Source organism: Thrips palmi, unplaced genomic scaffold (assembly GCF_012932325.1).
Source record: "Thrips palmi isolate BJ-2018 unplaced genomic scaffold, TpBJ-2018v1 HiC_scaffold_1, whole genome shotgun sequence".
NCBI lineage: Eukaryota > Metazoa > Arthropoda > Insecta > Thysanoptera > Thripidae > Thrips > Thrips palmi.
This window is the reverse complement of record NW_023144620.1, coordinates 6,878,760-6,901,999: the sequence shown is the minus strand read 5'-3', so window position 1 is coordinate 6,901,999 and position 23,240 is coordinate 6,878,760. Positions and strand designations below refer to the sequence as shown.

Sequence of the window (23,240 nt, the reverse complement as noted above, 5' to 3'; positions counted from 1 at the left end):
AGGGGGAAAAAAGTAAAGAGGACAACAATATAAAAAATCATTAACAGTATTTTTATTTGAGATAGAAGATTATTAATTAAAGCTTCAAAACAAAAAGAAAAAAAAAACACTAAAACAAGTTGGCAGTGATTTAATTCCATAGAGTAAAAAAAATTGTGATAAGATGAGGCCAACATTACATCACCAGCCCATCAATTATCATTGAGTCAGGGATAAGCCAAGAAATTATCATTCACAATTAATGGGAAAGAAGCTTGAAGTACTCTATACAGGTACAAGACAGTTTGTACCAAGCAAATTCTCTGAGAACAACAGCAGCAAATTTACTGACAATACTTAATAATACATAAAGAGGATGACGCAAACTAAATGGTATCACAGTTTTGTTGAAGACACATGAAACACACATGCAAGAAAATTGTATCAGGATCTGAGAGCAGTAATCATAGGTACAAAATTAGAGCATTTATGGTTCATATGCAAATGATTCCCTTTATACATAATTACAAGAAAATAAAACATGAGCAGATGAAAATTGATATATGTAAATAACAACTTTAATGAGACTTCAGCTACCATGACATTTCTCAACAACCACAGTAACAGGTTGGGCAAAAAATAGTCAACATTTAAAAATTGAACTTTTCTAGCCACTTTAAACATAAAAAATAATGCAATCTTTAAAGAGGCTAAAATAATTCATTTGCCAAAGTCGTAAATTCACACTTTGCTGGTCAACATAATTTGTTCCCTATGGAAAACTTAAAGACAGCAGAAACAGGTTTTCTTTTTAAACATTTGGACTGAGCTGACAATAACTTATTAACACATTGAAACTAGACCTATATTTTATACAATTAACTTAGCAAACATTTAAGGCAGTCATTAAGTACCAGTCCCACACATTTTATTAATTTAATGGTTCCTTTTATGATAAGTAGTGAACAGCAGACCTTTGTCTTCAGTCTCATCTACTGTCACATTACAAACACCTCCCTTGTGGACAACATTTCACTTAGAGTTTCATCAAAGTTTTCTTAGATCAGATCCTTACTAAGGTTGCATGGTATGACTAGCTTATCAACAAAACCAATCAACAGAGACTGGAGTGTGATTTATTGACCACAATACTACAAAGTTTTGCGGAGACATAAAAGTATGTCTCAGATATGGTATCATCAAGTCAACAGGGCCCATGACACTTGATATGGCAATTGAAAACTCAAGCGAAATAATTCAATGAAATGGAAAGGCCCCATCTTAGACATAAATTTCAATTTAGCATTATCCCAGCTGGGAGACTTGATTACAAATGTATACATTTAACAGAGTATTAATTTAAATAATCTACATTTGACCCCAGCTTGAAGTAACAGCCTAAAGTACAATATTGTATGACTCAAATGGAACACATTGGAGGATAGAATTTAAATGTACAGGCATCAAGTTCGTGAAAGAAGAAAATTATATAATCTGAAAGGTAATAGGACATATATACAACAAGATGCATAAATAATGATTTAAAATTTAACTGACTAACATATTGACATACCAAATATTAGGTATAAGTAAATGTCTTTAAGCTGACAGGCAGTCAGTACTGAAGAGCACAAACTCCACAATGGGGCTTTTGCTAGCTTCAAAATTTACACAATTTACACGACTACACATCACAAAGTCATAAAGTAAAGAAATAAACTATGAAACTAAAAACCACTAAGCTTTTTCCTGTGTTGCACTTTGTGTGTCCACTCGGAAAGTGTCAATCTTGGCACAAATTTTCAATGCAGGCCCAAGTTTCATTGACATAGCTGCCATAAGATGGTCTGCTTTTAACAGCATTAAAGCCTGGCCATCTATTTCCTGGATAGCAAAATCCTCAGCATAGTCATTACAGCCAGGAAGATTGCGAATGAACTCAACCACCTCATTGACCTGTGGAACAAAGAAATGCTATCAATTGAAGTTCATTCACCCATTGAAGTAAATTAATTTTTCTTTTCTCAGCTTTGCTTACCGTCCAGTTCATCACCGGGTTAATACCAGGAGCTTCAGCAGTGAAGGATCTTGGCAAATCAGAATCCATTGGCGTTACAGCTGTATTGGTATCTGCACTTGTATCCATGATATTTGAGTCCTTTGGTGAAAAGTGAAAAATCAGAAACAATTAGTTATCTTGACAAATCAAAAAAGACATAGATCTCATTCATGAAGCCCGAATCATGTCAAACAGTACCTTGGTAACAGTTCCATTAACTTCACCAGCAGATGGACCCACTTTCTTGTTTTTGGCACAGTTGGGGTTACAGAATCGTCTCTTCTTTTTGCCATAATTGCCCAGTTTCCCACATGTTTCACATTTGCTGAGATCTCCTTGGATATTATCAACATTGGCTTTCTTCCCTGAAACATGCCATACGTAAAAAATGAGTAACTAATACAATACATCAAAACATTAGAATGCAGAAGTTAGCTTTGAGTCCTGTACTTACGAGGAGGCTCGTCGTCAGATTCAGGCTTGGCATCTTGGATATTTGCCTTACTTGTCAAATCACTTAGAGACCGACCAACAGGGAAAGGTTCTGATGCTTCATGAATGACGAAACCCTCTATAACATGTGTAAGCACTTGAGGCTTGACCATTGCTTTAGGTGGACCACTGGCTTTGACTTCATCAACCCCATTAGTCTGAGCTTCTCCATTGGCATTTGGCTTCTCAGCCTTTACAAGCGGTTTGGATGGAATCTGCAAGCGCAATTTCGAGTTTAGAAAAACAAACATGAGAACTTACTTGAAATACGTAACAAGGCTCACCATTGGTGAAGACGCTTGCTGTGACTGAGCCTGTGAGCTCTGCGTTGAAGAAGCTTGGGTCGTGGTTACTGTTGTGGAGGGCATTGAGGCCACAGGCATGATGGGTCTATCTCCAGCCGCGCCTTGAGGCATCTGGTTGGGCTGCTGCCCCACAGCCTGCGGTGCTGGCGTAGGGGTCTGGACTCGCTGGCCCTGTTGTGCCTGCTGTTGTGCCTGCTGCTGTGCCTGCTGCTGCGCTTGCTGTTGCGCTTGCTGCTGGGCAGCGTGCTGCTGTTGCTGCTGCTGTGCGGCGTGTGCCGCGTGTGCCTGTTGAGCAGCGTGCTGAGCCTGCTGGGCTTGCTGCTGTGCCTGCTGCTGTGCCTGCTGCTGTGCCTGCTGCTGGGCCGCATGCTGCTGCTGAGCTTGCTGCGCGGCCTGCTGCTGAGCCTGCTGGTGCTGCACGGCTTGTTGCTGTGCTTGCTGCTGAGCCTGGTGCTGAGCTTGTTGAGCCTGCTGCAACATTTGAGTTTGAACAGTCTGTGCCTGGACTGTTGTTCCTGGAGGTGCCTGCTGGCCAGGCGGCATTTGTTGTACCATAACTACACCTGAAGGAAAGAAAAGATTGGATTATTATTATTATTAGATGGAACACAGATTAGTTTTCAATGGGACAAACAGCATACCCATGTGAGGCTTGGGTGCCAGTAACTCACCCTGAGAGGACTGGAGCATATAGGGAACTTGTTGCATTTGAGGCATGGTCATCATTTTCTGCTGCTGCAGTTGCTGAACCTGTTGAGCTTGCATCATTTGGGCTGGTACAAGTTGCTTGTTGTCTGAAGTCATCTGAGTGCCGTTTGCTACCATCATTCTAGGAAGAAAGAAAAAAAATCATATGGGTGTGTCCATGAGATTGGGCACTTAAAACTTGCAATTAATTCGTAATTGTTGACAAAAATAGGGGGAAAAACATACCTAGGCATAGAGACAGATGGCATGCCAGTTCCCACTTTTGGCTGACCATTAGCATCTTTGTTTTGAGCCATGTGCATGCTCGGTATAGGAGTGGGCGCTGGTGCAGGCTGCACTGGGATTGGCTGAGGCCCACGGGCCATCGCCAGTTTAGTACGGTTGGGCTTTTGTTGATTCTTCTGAGCTTGGACCTAATTAAACAGAAGGGAGCATTAGAAGGTCATAAGAATATGGCATAAACAGACAATATGTATGGAAATTAACCATTTAATTTAAGTACAATACCTGACTGGGGGAAGCGTTTTGGAAAGTCTGGGTGGAGACGGAGGTTGCTGGTCTGTGATTTTGAGAGGGGAGAATTGTAGGTACTGCACGTGGTTGCATTTTGGGCTGGATGTTGGTTGCCATTTCCAGGGCTGGTCTTGGCTTGCCCATTTGTTGAATGGACTGAACAGCAGGCATTTGCTGAGGTTGAGGTGTCATCACTTGTGATGGAGGACTCTGAAGGAACATTTGAGGTGGTCCTGGTGTGCCATCAGCTTGAGTAGGACGAATGATGATGTGGTTTTGGGGTATTTGATTACCAATTATCCCTCCGGAGGTCCAGGTAATACCCTGAGGAAATTGAGTGAACGGAAACTGCATAGGCTGTCCTCCCTGCTGCTGACAAAAATACAAAATAACTTTATGAGGATAATAACTGAGGATGTTTGAAATGAGTGACCAAATCTCAGACTCACCTGAAGAGGGCTGATAATCTGGCCCTGGGCGCCAAGCATTGTAGCAGTGGGCGCCTGCGTTGTCACGTACTGAGGTTGCGACACCACACAGCCTGAAAGAGATTGTTGCTGTGGCCCACCAGGTTGCTGCTGTTGCTGTGGATTTTGATTTTGCTGCTGCTGCTGTTGCTGAGGAGTTTGAGGCTGGACCATAGTGGAAGTTTTCATGCCACCATTGGCAGCACTAACAACAGTCTGCGTTGACAATCCCTAAAAACAGTCAAGGGGGCAAAATTCGGGAAGGCAACAGAGTTAACAATCAGGAAGAATTGAGACAAATCACAATACCTTCTGCATATCTTGAGGCTTTCCTGTAGGAGTACCTGGCTGAGCAGGCAGCAAATTAGGTTGGCTGCTGATTACACCAAGATTTGATAAGTTTGAAAGGATGAGCGTCTGATTTGTAGTGGTGGGTATGTAGTTTGGGAAAGCGGCTAAAAGAAAATGGACAAACATTAGACTATCAGAAAATGTGTCAAAAGGAATTTAAATCAAAACAGCACTACAGGCCAGGACAAAAGCAACGAGCCAGACTTCAGCAGAGACCCTCCAACACTAAAAAAAAAAGTTAATTCCAAAATGTGGGGTTTGATCAGAAACAACTATCTCTATGATACATGCATACAACAAAGTCTGTCACAAAAAAAAAAGAAAATTGGATAATCTACAGGTTTGGTGGAAGACTAAGTAAAGTGGATTACTAAGAGCTTTGCAGAAAATGCGCTCAGCAGGAGGGTTCATAATTGGTACTCTGCTACTCACACGCCTGGCCAGTCGGTAGCATTGTCTTGCCATTGGCTGTTATAACTTGAATTGGTTGAGCGTTCATACCACCCTGATGCAGAGCGATGTTTCCCGGCATGATAAGCTGGCCTTGTGGGTTGTACAACTGCTGGATGTATGATCCATTCTGAAGAGGCTGTTGTATGACCTGCAACTGTAAGACAGAAACTAAAAATTAATATCACCAACAACAAGACAACTCAAAAAAATAAAAGTCCATGAATTATTGAAAATAAAAGGGGGAAATAAAGGGAGAGGGACTTACTGGCTGCATCTGAGAATGACCCATATTAGGATGAGCATGTCCTAAGGAATGATGAAGGGACGACATGGAAGTCAGAGGAGTTGCACCTGACTGGGACTGCGGGACCATAGCATTCTGGGTTTGGCCAGGGCCTGGGTTCATCCCTTGACCTGCCATGCCCGGCTGTTGCATCGACACAGTTACCTGCTACAAGGAGGCAGGGAATTAGATAGGCAAACTTAAGGGTGCCTTAGAGAACAAAGACTGCTTTGATCTTAGATTATTAGGATTGTGATCCAAAGTGTGGGTCATTGACAGAAACATCCTGAAAAACCTAAAAAAGAAAAAAAAAAGCCAAACGGCATGCCACACTAACCTGAGGCTGAACTTGCGGTTGACCAGCCTGAGTCATGCCTGAAGGCATGGAAGACGCAACAAGTGTGACAGCTTGAGGATTTTGAGTCATCATGCCCATTGCTACGCTTGCTCCGCCAGCACCAGCACCACTCACAGTAGAACCATCATGCACTGCCATCACTTGCTGTTGCACCACCTGAACAAGTACAACCATCGTCAAATAGTGGCAACAATCACCAGACCCACAAAGCCATAGCAACCACAACAGAGAAGCCAACCCTCTCAAAGATGAAAGGAAGAATAGTTAGACAACAATTATCTACTAAGGTCAATGTAGTTCAGGAAACGTTTGCTATAAATGTTAGTGACTAGATAGTAAAAAATCTCTTTCCAAGACCCCAGGCATCTACAGAACATTCATATCTGTTATACCTCTACAGACTACAATGTCAAACCGCACTTAAGATGGAGGAAAAAAATGGAAAAAACTCCAGTAGTTACCTGAGGAGCTTGGCCTTGCTGCATCTGTTGTTGTTGTTGCTGCTGCTGCTGCTGTTGCTGTTGTTGCTGCTGCTGCATTGCTTGCTGCTGTTGCATTGCTTGCTGTTGTTGCTGCTGCATGACTTGTTGCTGTTGATGTAATGCTTGTTGCTGCTGTTGATTTGGGTCCATTTGCTGGGACTAACACGAAATGCAATCTTCTACAAGACTATTGCATAGCTTGTCTCATTCCCCTGGAACAAACGAGGGAAAAAGTTGTAGCCATTTTAACAACCCCAGCTAGTGAATTATCCTCAGTTAAGAATTAAAAATTCGTAAGAAGTTCAATAAGGGCAGGCTCAAAACTAAAAAATCTTAACTCATCGCAGATACAATAACAACATACAGCCTTGAAAATTGCTAACAACAGAAAGCTTCCCAATTCCAGGCAAATTCTCGCCAATTAACACACACTAGCGGTGAAGCAACTCTCACAACGGGTGCGGAGGACGGGTTGGGGAGAGGGGCCCCATTTAATTAGCGCCACCTAACCTCATTTCTAGGGTTGTTGACACAACAAAAGCAGACGGCGGGCCTAACGACGGGCGCCAGGCGGCGGCCAGTCCTGTCCTAATCCAGACGTATCGGGGAAAGCGAAGCACACTGGCTGCGCGCGACGCCCGAAGTCTTAGTCGATAAGCTAGAACCGCGGAGAGGAGGCGGCCTCCTGCTGCGCTCGCTGCTCGCTGCGCCGCGCTACGGCAGTGGAGCGGAGCGCAGCGCGGAGTATCGCTTCTAGCGCTAGCCCTAGCAGCCAACCAGCGGACGGGCGCAACAACAAGGGCTGAGGCTAGCGCAGCGCTTTCACTGGAAGCCATGGGTCAGCAGATTCAGCACCGCTGCGAGGCCAAAGCCCCAGGCCCCCCAGGCAGTCGCAGGGTCCTCAGTCAGGCTTGGAATTTCACCCCCATGGACTTACTGTGCGGAGGGTACGAGCAGCCACTGTGGTTTCGCTGATCGGGTCGGGGAGGGTGCGCGGCGACTTTCCAAATCCGGCCGCGGGGCGGGGGGTAGCGGCGCTGCACTTAAGCGCAGGCACCAGTACCCATTTTGGAGTCCGAGTCCGGCGGTTTCGATTTAGGCCGCTGGGGCTCTGGGGCTTGCAGCAAACAGCACAGCGCGGATGTAAATACCACGGCAAGGCACGGCTCCGGGAACGGCTGGCTGGCAGGCAGGCAGGCGAGCCACTGTCGTGGGGGAACGGGCAACGGGCGGCCGGAGAAGAAGAAGAGAAGAACAGGGCGTCGCCGGCTCGGGATTGGTTGCCGGCTACGCCATGTTGCAAGGTGGCCTGTGGATGGTCGGCGGCAGCACCGCGCTCGGCACCACGCCGTCCTCCGCGGCCTCGCCGCGCGCATGCGTGCGCCGCGCCGCGCCAACGGATCGGGGCGTGGAGGGGGTAGTCCCCGCGGGAGGGGCAGGGAGGCGAGGGTGGCGGGGCGGGAGCAGGGAGGGGTGGAGGGGGTGGCGCGGCGCGCGGGGACGGGAGGGCAGCGCTAACCTATCGGCTGGCTGGCGACGCGCACGCCGACGGCCGCGCCAGTTGGGCCGACGCGTCACCCCCTTCCCCTCCCCACCCCCTCTGGCAGCCCTCGCAGCCCTCTGGCAGGCATTGGCCGGCCCGCCCAGCCCCGCCGGGGCACCACGGCACCACCGCGGCCCGGCAGGCAGGCAGGCCAGGCCGCCAGGCCCGGGCACCGCGCCTAAAACGCGGCGTGGCGTGGCGCGGCGGCGTGGCGGGGGCAGCGTGCACTGTCCGGTTCCGAGAACCATTTCTGACCGCCAAACTCCATTTGCCCGCGCGCTCAACCCTTCCCTCCCCGTCCCCGGGTGCCGCTTGGCCGCTGGCTGCCGCTGCGAATGCGCGTCGCGCGGTGGAAGCCCCTCGGCCCGGCAGGCATACAGGACATGAGCCCCGTCCCGTTGAGCCCCGATGGTCTGAGCCCCGGCCTGAGCCCCAACCTGAGCCGGGTTGAGCCCCGACTTGAGCCCGACCCAAGCCCCAATTTTCAGAGCCCGGATTGAGCCCCGACCTGAGCCCGTTTGAGCCCCATTTGAGCCCCGCGACCTGAAATCACGCATTTTTGCATGATTTATTGCCACGGGGCTCAAGTGGGGCTCAAATGGGGCTCAAACGGGGCTCAGGTCGGGGCTCAATCCGGGCTCTGAAAATTGGGGCTTGGGTCGGGGCTCAAGTCGGGGCTCAACCCGGGCTCAGGTTGGGGCTCAGGTCGGGGCTCAGACCATCGGGGCTCAAACGGGACGGGGCTCATGTCCTGTATGCCGCCCGGCAGCGCTGCAACCCGCCGGACACCCGCGTGGCAGGCCTGCCTAGGGTTGCCTAGCGCTAGGGCTGCAGCGTGTTGGACCGCCACGTGCTTAATCGGGCCTTAAAGACGCCTTGATGGCACTCGCAGGCCGCGCTGAACCACTTGACGCGTTCGAGACCACCCACTGCTTGATCTGCTTCGACACTGAGTCCGCGGGGCGCAGGGCGTGCCCCGGCCCAGCTAATGAGGTCCGCTGTTGTGGCTGACAAGCAAGCCGGACGCGGCGTAGCATTTCTCGCGACTCAGCTCGCCGAGCAAGGGACCCCGAGGTGGGTCGGGTTCTGCCTGCCTAAGCTTTCGCCGAAAGTGTTGGCGCAGCAAGACACGGCGACGCGAGCAGAGCGAGCTGTGCTGGCAGGCGGGACTGGGGACACACGTTTCGACTTGGGGCTTGGCGCTCCGGTTTCGGGCACACGCTGCTCCTCGAACCCATTTACTCTATCGCTATCGGGGATCGAGGGAGCACAAAGCCGAGGAGAGGAAGGACTTCCCCCTAGAATTGATGAGAGCCAACAACAGGTGAAAAGTACTTCACTTTAGCGACCCGAGCAGGATTTCGCGGATCGAGACCTTAGGGCCTGCACGCTAAGTAGGCCCTCATTGAGACAGTCGGACTGGGTATGAATGCCCCGAGTGAGCTCCGTCCCCGTCGTGGCCTCGACTCTCGACTCGCCGAAGCCATTATATTCGCCAGCAAGATAAATGGGCCATCGCCACGACTTGCATGTGCGGCAGCGGGAAGGCGGCGGGAGGCCAGCCGCCGCGAGTAGGCTCCGTTGCGCCCCGCCGCGCCCCACCGCGCCCCGCCACCGAGCCCGCCGCTGTGTCCCTATCACGCCAATCAAAGATTGGGAGGCTTAGGCCGGCGCGCCGCGACGCCGCGCCACGCCGCGATGTGTGGTATGGATGGCGGAGCCCGCCCAAGCCCGCCAGGCCGCCAGGCGGACGGACCGGGACGGGCGGCAAGCCTACACCGCCCACCGTCCCGGCGCGGCTCGCCACGGCCCGGCTCGGCGCGCTGCTCCGCGCTCAGCACGGGACGGCGTGTTGCCGGTGCTGCCGATGCGGCGGCAGACGGCGGCTTCTCGACACTCGGAGCGCTCCTCTCCCCCTTCCTCCTCAACCCCGACGTCCTCTCCCCGCTCGCCCTCTCCGTCCCCTCCCCGTCGGCGCGCCGCCACCATCTTTTCCATGCAGCGTGCAGGCGGCCCCGGCCCAGCGGACGGCCGGGCGGGCCGCGCGGCAGGCGGTCGGACGACCGGCAGACAGCCGGACGGGCAGGCATTCAGGCTGATGCAGGCTGTGCAGCTCATGTTGGAGCCCAGCGGGCGGGACCCGATCCTCACCAAGACCATACTACTTTACAACGCCAGCCATTTCTTGTGCGGCTGTCGTCCGGGGGGCCGTCCCCGAGCGGCCGCCGAGGGAGGGACCGTCCGTAAACGACGTGCGCTCAAAATGTCGGGCGACGGCGGGGTGCGAGCGCGCAGACTGTGCGCTTAAGCGAGGCCTTAATTAAGCACTGCTTGACGGTCCAATCTCAAGTTTAAGACAGTGAGGTTTCTGTTATTATTTCTTGCCGGGCCCGGACTGCGGAAGGTGCCGTTCTCAGGCGTCAGCTGCCTGGGGGACGCGTCCAGGATGCCTTCCCAGGACTTGCCGGGATTTTAGTGACGACATTATACGGCGCGGCGTGGTAAGGACGTTACGAGGGACTTGGAGAGGCGACGCCACCGCAACGCCGTGCCGGGCGTGCCGCGTCGTGCCGCGTCGTGACGGGGTGCAGCGCAGGCACCGTCAGTCGGAATGGCTTGGCGACACAACAAGGAGAGGGGGAGGGTTGTTTGGCCGCCATGAGGCCATGAGGTGCCAGCATGGGACACCATGAGCCTCACGCCGCGCCACGCCGCGTCGGGTAGGGTTCTCCCTCTCTCTCCCCGTCACTCCTCGTCCCTCTCGCTCTACTCGGTCGCGCGGCCAGTCTGGCGGGCCTGGCGGGCCTGGCGGCGGGTGCCTCGGCTCGGCTCACTTCGTCAAGGACCTGGCCGGCGCGGCTGCTCGACTCGGCGCTCGAGGGAGAACCGGGAACCGCCGCAGCACGGCAGAGCGGCAGAAGCAGGCAGCAGAAGCAGGCAGAAGCACGGGCAGGCAGGACCGGGCTCCCCTCCCCGCACTCCTCGCCCTCCCCGCGCAGCCCGGAGCGGAGCTGCGGAGCAGGGTTGGAAAGGGAAGAGCCTCTTGCTTATTTCCTGAATTATTCTCGTTTGCCTGTTTCTCGTTCGTTCTGTCTCGCTCCCGCTCGCACAGCCCCCCTCCTCCATCAGTGCCGCCAGCGTCCGTCCGTCCGCTTATCCACTCCCTCTGCGGCCCTGCGACGCCCTGCGACGCCCTGCGTGATCTTTCCCCTCGGTTCCACCTCATCTCCCTCGGCCCGATGCTCTCCGTCACTCTCCCGCGCTCCTCTAATCTCTTTCCCTTGTTCGCTCTGTCGCACTCGCCACTCCAGCCCGTCTGTCCGTCCGCCTGTCTATCCGTCCAGTGAAGCCCGGCATGTTTTCTTTCTTTCCCCCCTCCGTCCGCGGCTTCGGCCGGTATGCGATCCCCGGCCTCACCCCAAAGAGGGGAAGGGGCAGAGATTTGGAGAGGCCGTCGAGGCCGCGAGGAGAGGGTATTATACAGCGTACGCACACGCATGACGGCCGGGGCCGGCCAGGTCTCGGCTCGACGCGATCCCCGGCTTGGCGCCGCTCGAATCCAATGCGGAATGCCTGGGGGTCCTGGAGGAGGCCGAGAATGGCATGCGAGTGGCGCTACGCTACGCCGGCTATGCCATGGCTATGCCATGGCTATGCCGCGGTCGGTCCGGAGGTCCGTCCAGGTCCGCCCAGTAGCCGCAAACCCCCATTACCCTGGCAGGGAATGTGCTGTGACCGCGTAGCCGCGCGTAGCGCCTCGTCCAGGGCCCGTCCAACCGTTCCCGAGCACGCAAAGGCCCCAAGTTGGAGGCCGCCGTCGCACCGAGCCAAGTTCTGCGGGGTGGTCCATGTTGGGCGACGCACAATGTGAGACGAGTGTGTCACAAAGGGACCCACAGCCACGCCGCGACTCACAAGTCAGCAGGCGAGACTCGGCCGCGCTATGAGGGCCAGAGTGGGTCCCGGAGGGATGACATGATGGGGCTAACGGCGCGTCGGGCTGGGGTGGGCTGGGGCGGGTGACGGTCGGACAAGGACCAAGCAGCACGTGTGGGAGTAAGGTAGAGTGGAGGGGAATGGAACACTACACTGGGTTGACCAAGTCTACGACCAAGTCTGGCGCCCCTGGCACCCAGGCATAGACATAGTAGGCCACGCAGCATCGAAGTAGGTAGCCTGCTTTGCACGTTCGGCCGCTGCCTCTCTCCAGACAGCAATGCCACCCCTTTCCAGCCGCCGCGCGCGCCGCGCCCTCGGAGGGGAAGCAAGGGGGAAGAGCAGCCCTGGCGGAGCAGGGCCGCTGTTTTGTCGGCAAAAATGAATAGGGGAGGACTCGCGAAAAAAATTTGCGCGGATCGGCGAGAAGAATGAAATCGCACTCGCAGAAACACCCCTAGGGGTCTAGACAGGAACATTCGGAATCCGCTAGCTTTGTTCAACGCTCAGGCAAGAACCGAAATGGTTCAAGGTTCAAGGTAGCAGCTCAGTCTTGGGTTGGCTTCTCCGACGTTCAGTTCGAGTGCTTCGGGCCTTCGGGCCGCGGTCGGGCACGCCGTGCTATCGCGGCCCGGGAGGGCAGAGGCCGCGACCGGGCCCCTGCACCACCCCGCTGAGCGACGCTGAGCCTGTGAGCCTGCAGGGAGGCCGGGGGCGTGGCGGGGCGGGCGTGGCGGGGCGTGGCGGGGTGAGGCGGGGCGGGCGCGGCTGGGGCGGAGTGTGCGGAGCGGGGCGGGGCAGAGGCTGCCGGCAGCGACTGCCAGGCCGGATGATGGAAAGGGACGCAAGTTGCAGCCGTTCCACGTTCCACCCATGGTTCCACCAGTGCCACCGCCACCCCACCCCGCGTGGCCTGAGTGCGGGTGCGGCTGTGCGTTCGGGGAGGGGACCCTGGAGGGACTGGGATCCCTAATCAGCTTCACACCAGCTTCACACGGTGCAGGACGATAGTCGCGTTGGACCAAGAGCGCGCCGAGAAGGCGATAACTACACGATAATGAGCAACATCGGCCGATAAATAATAGATTAGGAGCTCTGGGAGTGGGAGTGGGTTTAGGAGAGCCCCACTGCCGCACCTCCAGCAGTGTAGGCGCTCCAGGCGTGTGTGAAGGTGAAGATGAGAAGGGGGGGTTTCGGGTACGTGTCGGAGAGAAGAAGGAGAGGGTCCTAAGAGCGCACGCTGTTGCGCTGTCACGCTCAAGCGTCAACGCTCCGTGGTGGGGGCGGCGGGGCGTCGCGGGCCTCTGAGCGAAACAAGGCGGAGTGGGTGGCGCCCGCGCTGCGCCCGCGCGCCCGCGTCGTCCCCGCGGCACGCCACGCCGCGCACACCCAAAGCAATTCTCAATAAAAAGGAAGGGGAACGCAAAGGGGAGGGACTGTCCCTCCTTCACCTACTATGGCGGCCTCCCCTCGCCCCTCTGGCCGCCCCTGCCAGCCCGGCCTCCCCCTTCACCCTCTTTGTGCAATGTAATCCACAGCCGCCCACCCGCGACACCCGCGGCGGTGGGCGTGGAGGGCGGAGGGCCGAGGGAGGCCTCCCCTCTGGCGGCCCTCCGAGCCCTTTGCCGAGCCCTTTGCCGAGCCCGCCGGGATTTGCCCGGGGGATGAAGGGAAGATCATGTGGACTTAGCCATCTTCCATCTTCGCGGACCACCAATAACTCATCGAGCACGCACACCGGTTGCCGAGCGACCGGCCGATGAGCCCCGGGCCCCGGGGCGACCATAGCAGACGGTCATTTTTGTCGCCGTCTCTCTCACTCTCAGGTGGCGTCCCGTTTAGGCGCGATGGAGACAGAGCGACGACAACGACTCGAAATCAGTTTGCAGCTGGCTCCATCCCTCAAAAGTCACACGCATTGGCCCAAGTTCGTTTGGCAGCGTGGGGCGTAAGGTTCCTTTGAGCAGAGCACATCTTCTTGGAACCGTTATCACGTGAGAGCTTTTAGGCCACTTTTGACCCCCCCCCCCCTTTTCCTAGTGACCTGGATAACCTAACCTTCCCATGTATTGAAGATAAGGCGCGATGCTAGACAACCCCCCACCCCCCGAAAAATTTAAAAAAATCGGTGACGTAACATGGGCGCGGTGCCTTATCGGCTACACGGCCAAAATAAACAATGTTTTTGAAGAGAGTTTTCTGATTGGTTGCAGTATCAAACCGGGCTTTTTATGAGGTAACTGTGATACAATGTAATCTCCTGTAGTGGCTCCAGAATCGAAAGAAAATAACGACCCGGAGAGGAGCCGCCGAGTGGAGTGGCTCTTCTCCGGGAACTCCAGCCCCAGCACGGCCAGCATGGCCAGCATCGTCATTTCCTCCCTGTCAAACCGTGAAATTTAGAGGAGCGGGGAAGGGGAGGGGGGGGGGGCGCTGGAGGCGGGTACCGGCCGAGTGTGTTGGGTGGCCTACGCTTGCGGCTCAGCTGGGCCGCTCCGGGCCGGCTGGGCTGGGCCGGCTGGGCCCCCGTGGCTCCTACTCACGAGATGGGATGGGCTCTCCACGCTCGCAGTTCGCCCCGGCCCGCCACGCCCCACCACGCCCCGTCATGCAAATAATGTACACTGCCATAAATAAAACGGGCTGTTTCAATTTTCCCAGTGGGTGTATCGTATACTGCTCGCAGCACAAACCTTTTAGTCCCATTTCCGCATTCTGGGCGCAAAGGGCCACGTACAAATATCAGAGTACAATTTCGCAAAGTACTAGTGGCGCGCGGGGCCCGTCTATTGTTTCCACAGGTGCCAAAGGGAAGCTCAGTGTCTGTCTGTTTCTCTCTGGGTCCTGGTCCCGCCTCACAGGCAAACACGGGCGCACAAACACACAGAGCAGTAGCCCAGTGCCTTGTGTGTTCAAGGGTGTGTTTTTAACGTCTCTATGACGGACTACTGGTGGAAACTAGTGGAACCCCGTGGAAACCGTGGCACAGTGCGCAAATTCAGAAACTCAGTTTTGCATCGTCCTCCTGCACATGACTTCAGGACGCCGAGAGTTGGTGTATCGCCACTGTCAGGTGCGTCCGTCCCCGCTGCCCGATCAATGGCGTTTTCTTCTTGCTTTTTTGCCTTCCGTTTAATTTAAAAGGAATAAAGTGCCCCCACCCCTCTTTTCCCCCCAACCTCCTATCCCGCCTCCAATGGGGTTTTCGAGCGCGCCGCTCGGGGCGAACGACGAGAACGACCAAGTTTTTGCCATGCATGAAAATAATGAGGCACGGCGAGAAGGTATGGTGTTTCATGGCGACCCCCTCCCCCCCCCTTTCCCGCACTTCCGTCCTGGAAAACATGTCTTTTCCGAGGAGAGCGGCGCTCTAATGAAAGCCTTTCGAAGCGTCGCCTGGAACGAGGACGGGACGCGCGATGCCTTCCGCCACGTCACGCCATCCTAATTGGCTCTCGCCTTACATTTTTATGGCGATGATCACCAATTTATGGAGTCTGCTCATTTATCGGGGCTCGGGGCAGTCTCGGGGCAGTCTCAGGGCAGTCTCAGGGCAGTCTCAGAGCAGTCTCAGGGCAGTCTCAGAGCAGTCTCAGAGCAGTCTCGGAGCAGTCTCAGGGCAGTCTCGGGGCCCTCCTCTCTTGAGGTCCCCACGGTGCCGGTTTGGCACCTCGGTCAACTCCACGGCCTCGTGTTGGCGTGGGACCGCCAAGTTTATGAAATTATTTTATCGGCTTATCTTTTTTCCAGCGGTCTTTACGACCGTCTGCAGCGCATAACGCGTCCCACATTGTATTGAGACGTTATTTACAGTGCGGCCGGGCAGTACTACAGGTTCCGCGTGGGGCCGCGGGGCCGCGGGGCCCCCACACCGTTGTTGCGCCGTGCGGCATTCTCGGTTGAGATTTGCATTCCCGTGCAGGAACGTGATTATTCGCAGGACGGCCGGACAGGCTGCAAAGCCAGGCAAAGCGGGGCGTGCTGGAGCAGTGCTCCGCGAGGCGCTGCGAGGCCGAGGGAATTCAAGTGACTGGGCAAACCACACGAGCCTGTGGGAAGAGGACGCGCCTCTAGCTTCTTGACGCGACAATTCAAGGCGATTCAAGGGAACAGATTTTAATCGCGCCGAGTTATTGGGTCTGGTGCAGCGCGGCAGGGCAGGGCGGGTCCGCGATGGTCCTCGCAGATAAGGGCGGGACAGCCTGGAGAGCCTGAAGTGCTTGGCGATGACGGCGCGGCGCGCTGAAGGCGGAAGTACTGAAGGCTGGGCTGAAGGCAAAATCGTAAGAACGAAAAATGAAGCACGGCCCGGCGCCGGGGTTCGAACCCGGAACCCGGGCCGCGACGCCACAACACACTGTAAGGCACCACAGTCGCGGACTCGAGGAACTCCAGGCACCGGGACGAGCACGACGAACACCGCCTGGACCAGGTTGTAGCGGTGCGCGGAGCTGCTCGGGTCCTGGACAAGTCCGGCTGGCTGGAGGAGTCCTTCGTGTCGTGGAGTGTTGTGAGGAGTGTGCTGTGTTCGCGCTCGCTCGCTCTCGCTTCGTCCGTGCGCCTCGCCCGGCCCGGGCCCGCCCGGCTCCCCAGCCCAGCCCGGCCACAACGCGCGGCCCGGCTGGGCCGGCTCGGCTCGGCACCAGGTTCCCAGCCCCAGCGTGGCCCGGCCTGCCCCCAGCCGGCTCTGCTCGCTCTGCTCGGCTCGCATCCTCCGGCGCGACGTTGCCATCGCCGCCCCTCGCCCTCCCCTCCCCGCCGGCCCTCCCCTCCCCGCCGCACCCCGCCCCACCCCCGCGGCGTTGCCAGGGTTGCCAGGCCACGCCGGCTGCACTCGGCGTGCCCGCCGGAGGGCCAGCCTCCTTCATCCCCCGTGCCGTGGAGGCCGTGGAGGCCGTGGTGGAGTACAGGGCCGTGGAGGCGAGCCACCCCTTCCGGCGAACCGAGAGGCACACGCAGACAGGCACAGGCACACCGACACACCGACAGACAGAAACGCCCGACATTTGACAGGAGAAAATGTCCCACGGCCGCTTAGTGTCTCCAGGGCCAGGCCGCCAGGCCCAGTCGCAGGTGACGGCCCTTGTATGCCTTCTACCCCCGACCGAGGCTGCCTGCTGGTCCTGCGCCCCAGGCTCGGCAGGCACGCCCCAAGCAGGGCGTCCCGGCCGACGTTGCCCTGGTGACGCCGAGCTTCGCCCGCTTCGCCCCTCGACTCGACTCGACGGCTCAGCCGGCCGCACCGGCGTGGCCGGCCCGCCTCGCCCAGCCTGGCCCAGCCTGGCCGCTCTCAGCTGAGCAGCAGCAACAACAACAACAACAACAAAAGCAGCCCCTCCCTCGGCCGGGGCGGAGCAGCACGCTGTATGGCACGGACAGATATCTCAATCAACGCGTGTGTGTTCGTATGTGTGTATGGGTGTGTGCATGTGTGAGTGTAGTGTAGCCCCGCACAGCCCTCTGCGGAGCTGGGTCCGCTGCTGCCGTCCGGAGGACGCATCCATCCATCGAGCTATAAAATCGCCGCTTCAAATATCCGAGGAGCATCCAACGCAGAGAGTGCTTGGTCTCGTGCCCCTGGGCACTGGGGGCACGCCGAGAAAAGGACTTTTCCAGTTGGACAAGATTAGGGCAGTTGACGCCCGGCCGGACCTTTCAGATTCCAGCGATGCGCGATACAGTCCAGGCTTCTGGAACGACAGCGAAACCTGCACAACCAGAACCAGGCCTGTGTTGCTCTTCCAGAATGGTCCGGTTGATAATAGGCTGGCTAAACTCATAGACCTATAGACTGGGTCTAGCAGGGCTTAAATTGAAGAGAAGAAGAAAGGGCACCGCAAATCCCGTGCTATAGTTCGGCCTGTTTTTCGCACAGAACACAACATTGTTCTGTACGTATCAATAAATTTGCGATAATTAGAGGCTGTTTTCGGTTTAGGCTGTCTATTCTGCCCTCTTGATAGTGTCTAAAATAAATTCCTGTTGGGCCTTTTGGCTGCCGAGTGCCGAGGTGCTGCCATATTAATCAAACTATATCCCCTCTAACTGCCATGAGTGTTGCGTCGACCTGTCGGGTCCAGCCCGAGCCAATGCCGTGCTTTGCCGTGCATATCGCGATAGAAGCACAGTGGACGCGACAGCGATATGCTGCTGCCTGTCGACCTGCCTGTCGACCTGCCGGCTGCCTGGAGGGCGGAGGCGGAGTGAAGCCCCTTTCCCGGTAAAATGGGTCGGCCTGGCGTTCGAACGCAAAGGGTGCGGCGCGCGCCGCGGGGGAGGACAAGGGCACCGTAATGCGTTTGAAAAGAGAGCGTCTTTCTCCCTCTTTCTCTCTTTCTCCCGTCGATTAGTCCGGCCGTTCCACCGCGCTGCGCACGCACGCACAATAGCCGCACAGGCCGCACGCAGAAAAACTCGGTCACATGTCATTGTGCTCCTCAAAGGACTGGCGTCGCCCCGGACCCCGCGGTAAAGGTTCAAATTTTTTTTTGGACGGAAAGGCAGCTGTGGTTGAGCGGCCCCATGGCGTTGGCGAGGGAAGTTCCTGGACCCACTGTTTTTTTTTTCCTCTCCCGTCCTCCTTATTTTTCCTCGGACCCGCATTGTCAAAAATGGGAAATGGGCCTTACGGACGGCCCCTCATCAACAACTGGCTGACTAACTTGCATCGTAAAGCCAGCACGAAAGCCAGCCGCACTGCTCTCTCGCCGCGGACTAGACTGCCCATAAAAGCAGCGGAACTATTGACCAACGGCAAAGTAAAGTTTCGATTGTCGCGCGGGTCGCCGGCCAGCCTCGAGTAGCCTGGTCGGCTCGTCGGTATCAAATTTTAGGGCCCGGCCACGCCTCGCTAGTAAAATGCATTCTGAAGGCCGGCGGACCGTGGTGGACCGGTGGACGGGCGGCGGAGAGAGAGAGAGTTCGGGAAAAGAAAATAACTTCTCCGGCGCGCCGTTGGAGCTGAAGCAGTCGGTGGAGAGGCGTGCTGCACACAAAGCGGGTCCGGCCCGCTTTGTTTTTGTCAACTTCCTTGCCGCCCCGGCACAGCCCTGGCAGCCCTGGCCTTGGCTGCGCACTACGCCAAAAATCGATGCGGACAAATTGACGGCGTGCGTGCCGCTTCGCCGTGCGTGGACCCGTTCGAAAACGGCCCCAAAGAGTCGCCGACGACGCCGTGTTGGTGGCGGTGGGGCGGGCGACTTGGACTTCGGCCGAGCTAAGATATTACAGATATTACAGCATAAGCAAGCAGCATCGGACCACGGCCACCTGCTTCCCCGCTCTCGCCTGCCTGGCTGCTCGGCCAGGGCCGGACTCCGCCCGTCCCTGACCACGCTGCGGAGCCCCCGGAGTCTTGGAAGCCCGAGGATGCCGCCGCCACGCCCCTCCCCGCCCCGCCCCGCCCCGAGCCCCCTGCCGGCGTGGACCGCGGCGCATCCGAGGTCAACAACCCAGGGCCGGCCGCAACGACGAGACCATGTGCAGCAGAGGACGGCCGAGGCGAGGCCGCGGCCAAGGCCGAGCAGGACACGGCCTTGGCCGCGCTCCAGGACGCCGTCCAGGACGCCGCCATCCAGGACGCCGTCGTCCAGGAGGCCGGCACCTCGACATAACCCCCATTACGCCAACTCGGCCGGCCATTCTCGCCGCCGTAATTGACCCTCCAAAAATAGACCCTCGTTGCGCGCGTGGCACGTCGTCCTTTGACCGGAAGGAGGCCACAAAAGATTCCGGTTTCCGGCAAACCTCCAACCCGGAAACGGCCGGAAACGGAAACCTGGCAGCGTTTGCGGACGATGCCTTTGTGGCCAAAATCGCTGCTGTGGGTCGGCCAGTCGGCCACGGACGGGCGTAGCTCGACATCGCCGTCCAAGGCGCGTGGATATAGTAGCGGTTTCGGTTTCGGATATTGATTCCAGCAACCGAGTCTGGACCCGGTTTCGTCGCTGTGACCTTCCTCACTGCAGGCGGTGGAAAGAGAGGGGGAGAAGTGGCGTGCACGCATCATCAGATTAATTTCTTCCATTCGGGCGTTCGGTTCGTTCCAGCGTGGGATGGCCCCCTCGCCCTCTCCTGTTCTATCTGTCCTATCGCCCCCGCTGTGCGCCGCGCAACCCCGCAGGGACTTCTACCCTCGCCAGACAAGAAATAAATGGCTGGGCCAAAATGGCCACAGGGAAGCGGTGGAGAGAAGAGAGAACCGGGAAGAAAGGGAAAAAAATAGTCTCTGTAGTGTGACTTGATGTGCCGAGGTCGGAAAGTTGGGGACACACTGGTAAAGAGAGACGCAACTGAGGCACTGGAGTCAGTGAAGGAGAAACAAAAATAAAAGACTTTTGCAGAGGCAGTATTTGAACCCGCGACTCGTGTGCCCTGGATGAAACTCCGAAACTATACAAGTAGCCAACAAACGTCTCGACTGTTTGCGCTCGTGTTCGGCTCGGCCTGTGGGGTTTTCTCCGGAATCGATTTTCCCTCTTTCAAAACCGGCAACGTTCAAATACAAGAACAAATACGCCACGGCACAGTGGATCGCGCACTCTCGGAAAAGCCGGGGAATTACCACACTGCTTTCGTATGCGAGAGCACGAGAGCTAGCAGACCGATTCCAAGAGTCGTTCTGCCGCTCTGTCTCTGTTGCACCCATGGGGCGTCAAGAGTGCGACAGAGACAGAGCGACGCGACACGATTGTTATTCGGAATCTCGGTCGGGTGCGCTGCTGCGCGCGAAGTGAAGTGGCGAGGGTTTGTTTTGACGAATCAAACAGCGCCACCGCGGTCGGCCCGGAGTCCAGCACACTCCAAGCATTGGGACTGTTTCGGACTCTTTGTTCTCCAGTCGTCCTTAGAGAACCGCAACCCCCATGGCGCAACTCGAGCACTGCCCGCCGCGGCCCGCCGTGCCAGATTCCGCGAACAGTTCCACCTCTATATACCGAGAGAAAACAATGTCTTCTCGACGTTGTTTGGCCGTCCCTTTGTCTGAACGCTAAATACCAAGCGGATTTTTTTTTCGGGGGAGACGACTGTCCAGATTCCAGAAGCGAATTCACCCGTCATTTTCCGAAACCTTCGCAAGGACCGCACGACGGCACAGAAAGGGAGGACTTGTTCCAGGATCTTCGCGGCCCTCTTTCGGACATCGGCCGCCCCTCCTCTTAGCCTCCTCCTCCCCGTGCACCTGCCCGTGAGTCCGTCCGAACTGCATCAGATATCAGATGGTCGCTGTCGCCGACCTGCCCACACCAGGCGAGCGTCCCCACTCCCGCGAAGCGCGCCACGCCGCCACCGCCACGCCGCGTGGGCTGACTCCCGCGCCCTCCCGCTCCCCTCCCTTCCCCGGCCCGCTCCGCAGCGCGCCGCTGCACGCCGGGCCGACGCCGCTCCGACCGGCGTGCGAGAGAGAGAAAGACGGAGAGAGAGAGAGGCGTTGCGGGGCCCATGCAGGCCCTGCGCCGGGGCGAAAAACACACGGGAGGAGGCAGCGGGCCCCAGTGAGACACATATCGACCAATGGCACGTGGTGGAAGGGCACGCGCCGCGAGGGCCCGCGCGGACCCTGATTAGATTAACGCCTCGCGCCGCCACGCCTCGCACGCCCTGCCACGCCCTGCCACGCCTCGCCCCGCCCCGCGGACAGAGGTAGACCGTCGTGCCGCGCCGTGCCGTGCCACGCCGTGCCGCGCGAGGGCCGCGGCGGCGGACTTAAAGGGGATGGAGTCGTCGGGGAGTCGGGGACGTTGAAGCGGATGGACCAGTCGGCCAGTCGGCCGGCCGGCCCGGGGCATCGGCCGGCATCACATCGATCTGCTTTGAGGAGACCGTCGCACTTGCGCCGCCGCTTTCGTAGAAAGCTGCTTTCCTGTTGTTTTCTCAATGCCTAAAAATAAATCTTCAAAAAGAGGGAAAAGAGAAAAACAGCCGGGAGTGACAACGCGGCGAAAATTTATGACCATGGGGCAGCCGTAAATTATGGAGATAGAGGCGTGGGCGAGGATTCCCCCCCCTCCTTTTCCCATCCCCAGGCAGCAGGTACTACTGCAAGGGAAGGTTAGGTTAGGTTATCCAATGCTCTCCATGCAAGGGCGGGCATGTAAAAATTGTGAATTTAGAAGATTTATGGAACGTCCCTTGCATTCGCCTACCGCGTAAAATGAATGAATAAGAAGGGTCTGAAATTTTGCTTTCTAAATCGCAGCTTACCAAACTAGGAGCGACTAAGACTGAGTCAGCTGTCTGGCAATCACTTACCGTGACGGGGCTCTATGACAGTGCTCTCTGCGACTGCGACCGGGGCCTGGCTGTTCCAGGCAGCCTCCAGGGTCCCTTGGGATGGCTCCAGGAAGTCTTCCAGACCGTCTCCAGGACACGGCAGGGCTGGCAGGGCTGGCAGGGCAGGCAGGTCGGGTTGGCTGGCTGCTCCCACTCTCGACACGCTGCGGGCTCGACTCTCCACTCTCCCCGTGCTCTCGTGCTCCGGGCGGGATGCGGCCGCGGGACCGGGACCCATCGCCACCCAGCCCCTCCCCGCCGCCCCGCGCACCCCCGCGCCCCGGCAGCCGCCAGCCTTCGGCCGCCTCCCCATTGGCCGGCCGCAGCGACCTACCAGGACGCGCGCCGCCAGGCGGCCAGACCGAGCAGCCCGCCAGCCCGGCGCAGCCCGGCGCAGCCCGGCGCAGCCCGGCGCAGCCCGGCCCGGCCGCTTCCCCCCAGACTCGGTGGCAGGACCCGCCGCGCGCAGCGCAGCGAGGCAGGCGGCCGGGCGGGCCGAGCAATCAATAAAATGATCGTGATTAAGGCGCCATGCCTCGCCAATCCCTCCCACTACTCCGCGCAGCGCGCCGCCTCGCCGCCGCGCCGCCGGCAGACAGGCGGACAGCCGCCCGCCTGGCCGCGCTCTCAATTTAATTGGTTTGCCATCCGTGGCTCCCCCTCCCACCCCGCGTGCGCCTTACGCCGTGCGGCAACCTGCAAGTGGACTCGGACATGGAGAGGGCGCATCAGTGCCCACTAGTGCGCACCCACACGCACGCTACTTCAGTGGCGAGTTCAGACCCAATTTCGGGGATTCAGGCCCGGCCGGACTTGAGGTCCAAACCTTAGAAGCCGAAGTTCTTTGTTTCCCGCCTTGCTACGGTAGACGACACGACTCTGTTCATACCGTGCATTTCCGTCTACATGAACGGATAAAAATTATTCTGCTGAAAATTTTAAAAATTTAAAAATTAGCAGTTTGAGTATTTTTTTGGCACCCTCGACATGCGGCCAGCTCAGCAAAGCAGTTTCTTTCGAATGGACAAATAAAAAAAAA

At 56.9% G+C, this 23,240-nt stretch overlaps 1 protein-coding gene across 13 annotated transcripts; it reads right to left on the bottom strand.

The window, feature by feature from the left end:
- Positions 1-30: 30 nt before the first annotated feature.
- Positions 31-22,322, bottom strand: LOC117654430 (polyhomeotic-proximal chromatin protein-like). Of its 13 annotated transcripts, none has more exons than XM_034401084.1 (15): positions 22,181-22,322; positions 6,430-6,662; positions 5,948-6,124; positions 5,593-5,778; positions 5,307-5,481; positions 4,833-4,978; positions 4,506-4,754; positions 4,051-4,425; positions 3,769-3,956; positions 3,507-3,664; positions 2,815-3,398; positions 2,493-2,745; positions 2,237-2,403; positions 2,018-2,137; positions 31-1,935 (listed from the first exon to the last, which is right to left on the bottom strand). In XM_034401084.1, exons 2-15 carry the CDS (start codon positions 6,598-6,600, stop codon positions 1,717-1,719), a joined length of 3,168 nt encoding a protein of 1,055 aa, XP_034256975.1. In that variant the 5' UTR covers positions 6,601-6,662; positions 22,181-22,322; the 3' UTR covers positions 31-1,716. The 13 variants fall into 13 exon arrangements, with proteins under 13 accessions (XP_034256975.1, XP_034256992.1, XP_034256950.1 ...); XM_034401101.1 differs by lacking the exon at positions 22,181-22,322 and adding an exon at positions 7,388-7,761 and having other exon boundaries at positions 4,051-4,422; XM_034401059.1 differs by lacking the exon at positions 22,181-22,322 and adding an exon at positions 7,388-7,760.
- Positions 22,323-23,240: the final 918 nt, after the last annotated feature.